Source organism: Austrofundulus limnaeus, unplaced genomic scaffold (assembly GCF_001266775.1).
Source record: "Austrofundulus limnaeus strain Quisiro unplaced genomic scaffold, Austrofundulus_limnaeus-1.0 Scaffold181, whole genome shotgun sequence".
Lineage (NCBI taxonomy): Eukaryota > Metazoa > Chordata > Actinopteri > Cyprinodontiformes > Rivulidae > Austrofundulus > Austrofundulus limnaeus.
In genome coordinates, this window is record NW_013952583.1 from 712,069 (window position 1) to 714,111 (window position 2,043).

The following is a 2,043-nucleotide window of genomic DNA, read 5'->3' on the forward strand; positions in this document are numbered from 1 at the left end:
AATATCGATACAGTATCGGGAAATGAAATATCGCGATATTTCAGTGTATCGATATTTTCTTACACCCCTATCAGTAACTCTCATGCACATTCAATTAATTTATTTATTCATTCAAATACATTAAACTTTATTTTGCAATAGAGTGTCATTTGTTGATTTCAAATACAGTTGTTCTATTTGTAAGCACGCACATAGTTTTACTTATGTACTTTTATCAACTCGTTTATTTGGTTGTGCTTTTGACTAATTCTTGTTTCTTTTACTGGTTTCTTGCTGTGATCTCGGGGAGTTACCAGACAAAAGATGGTGGCCAGTGCTTGACACTTAACTGCAGGAGGTGGATAACTGGACCGCACCACCAGTTCCTGCTGAAGAGGGGGACCTTGTACTTTCTTTGTTTAAACAAGCTTTTGTGCTTAACTGAATATTTACATTTAGAGTTTAAAATATTTGATTTTCTTCTTTAGAATTTAGTTTATTAGCGAACTGAACTGTACTGTGTATTTTTGTTGTAGTTAGTGACTGTATTGTGTTGTGTTAGCCTTCATGTGTTGTAATGGTCTGATTAGCCAGAGTGTATACAGTATAAACCTTTGCGTGTCATGTCTCAGAAGGTCAGTTATGTTTTGTTATGCAGTCAGTTTGGTCATGTTTTTGACTGAGTTCATTTTGTTATGTTGGCCTCTTTTACGAGCTCAGTTTTTTGGGGTTTTTTTGCGGGGGGTTAAAATAAAAAACATATTTTTCTAATAATTCTTGTAACGACTCCTCTTTCAACTCGGCCCATCATCTTGACTTTCAGTTTTGGGTGACCTTACATTTTTAAAACCTCTGCACGATTTCAAGTTGTTTATTGGACTTGAGCCGCTTGAATATCAAATTAAAAACCTAGAAAAATGAGGTTGTTTTAAAATGTTTGACCGGTAGTGGTAAGATCAAACTAAAAACTGATCCAAGTGTCTAACGTTAAAAACACAGCAGGTTGTCTCATTTCTATCACTGATCTTGTTTTCTGGTACCTTTTGTCTCGATCTCGTGTTTGAGGATCTCCAGATCCATGGTGAGCTCGTCCACTCTCTCCTTAAGCGAATCAACCTCCAGCTGTAAGGACTCTGCTCGCTCCTCAGCCATCTCCTTATCCAGCGTCGCCATCTCGATGGCGTCAGCTGTGTCTGACATCTCCTCCATGTAATGTTCCTTTGCTTCCAGGGCTTCTTTAGCCTCCTACACAAAATAATTAATATTACAGAAATATGACAGAAAAACTCTAAAACCCACTGTTCTGATCCAGTATTCACATTGAGCCGACTCTATACTTGTTATAAAKGTGTCCTTTAGTGTTGAGATGAAGCAGCAGCTGCTTGTCCTCCACCTGTCTCCTCACCCTTTTGGCCTCTTTGAGCTGTTTCTGCAGTTCGGCCTGCTGCTCCTGCATCTTGGCCTTCCACTCCTGCAGCTGCTCCAGCTGGATCTTATGCTTCTCCAGCTCCTTCAGCTTGGCTTTGTCTTCTGTTCGCTTAATTTTCAGCGTCTCCAGCTTCTCGTCCAGGTCCTTCACCTGAGCCCGCAGCGCCTCCTCCTCCTGCGGCACAGACGACGAAATAAAGGAGTCATTTGACAAGACCAGGAAGGTGAGAGGAATAAATAAAATCACACGTTAGTGAAAGCGTACAACAAAGAAGGAAGCTTGAGCCGTGTTCTGAAACAGGTTTTTGCTCATGCATGAATCTGTTTGTAGCTCGTGTCAACATGCTTATAGAGTGCGTGTCTGCACATCAGTGTTGTTTTCGTTAACGATGATGAAATATTTTCATTGACGCTCCCTTTTTTCATGATGATAACGAGACGGTAACGAAATAAACATAGCTCTTTGATGACGTGACGAAACGTGTGTGAGTTTTCGTTGACGAGACTGGACGAAAATGTTAGTCGGTGGTCTGTCAATCATTTAGAATGCAGAGTGGAGGGAGGGACAGCAGCACTGTTACACACACACACACACAGCTAACACAACATTTCCTCCTCCCATTCAGTAAAGAAGGA

The 2,043-nt window shown here is 40.7% G+C and overlaps 1 protein-coding gene across 1 annotated transcript in view; it reads right to left on the bottom strand.

Moving 5' to 3' along the window:
• The window catches only part of dctn1b (dynactin 1b), a gene marked incomplete at its 3' end in the record, with an annotated part of 38,799 nt that overhangs the window by 18,599 nt on the left and 18,157 nt on the right, over positions 1-2,043 (bottom strand). Inside the window, 2 exon segments of the mRNA XM_014018029.1 lie at positions 1,020-1,224; positions 1,385-1,582. Of these exon segments, the coding sequence (XP_013873483.1) occupies positions 1,020-1,224; positions 1,385-1,582 (403 nt within the window).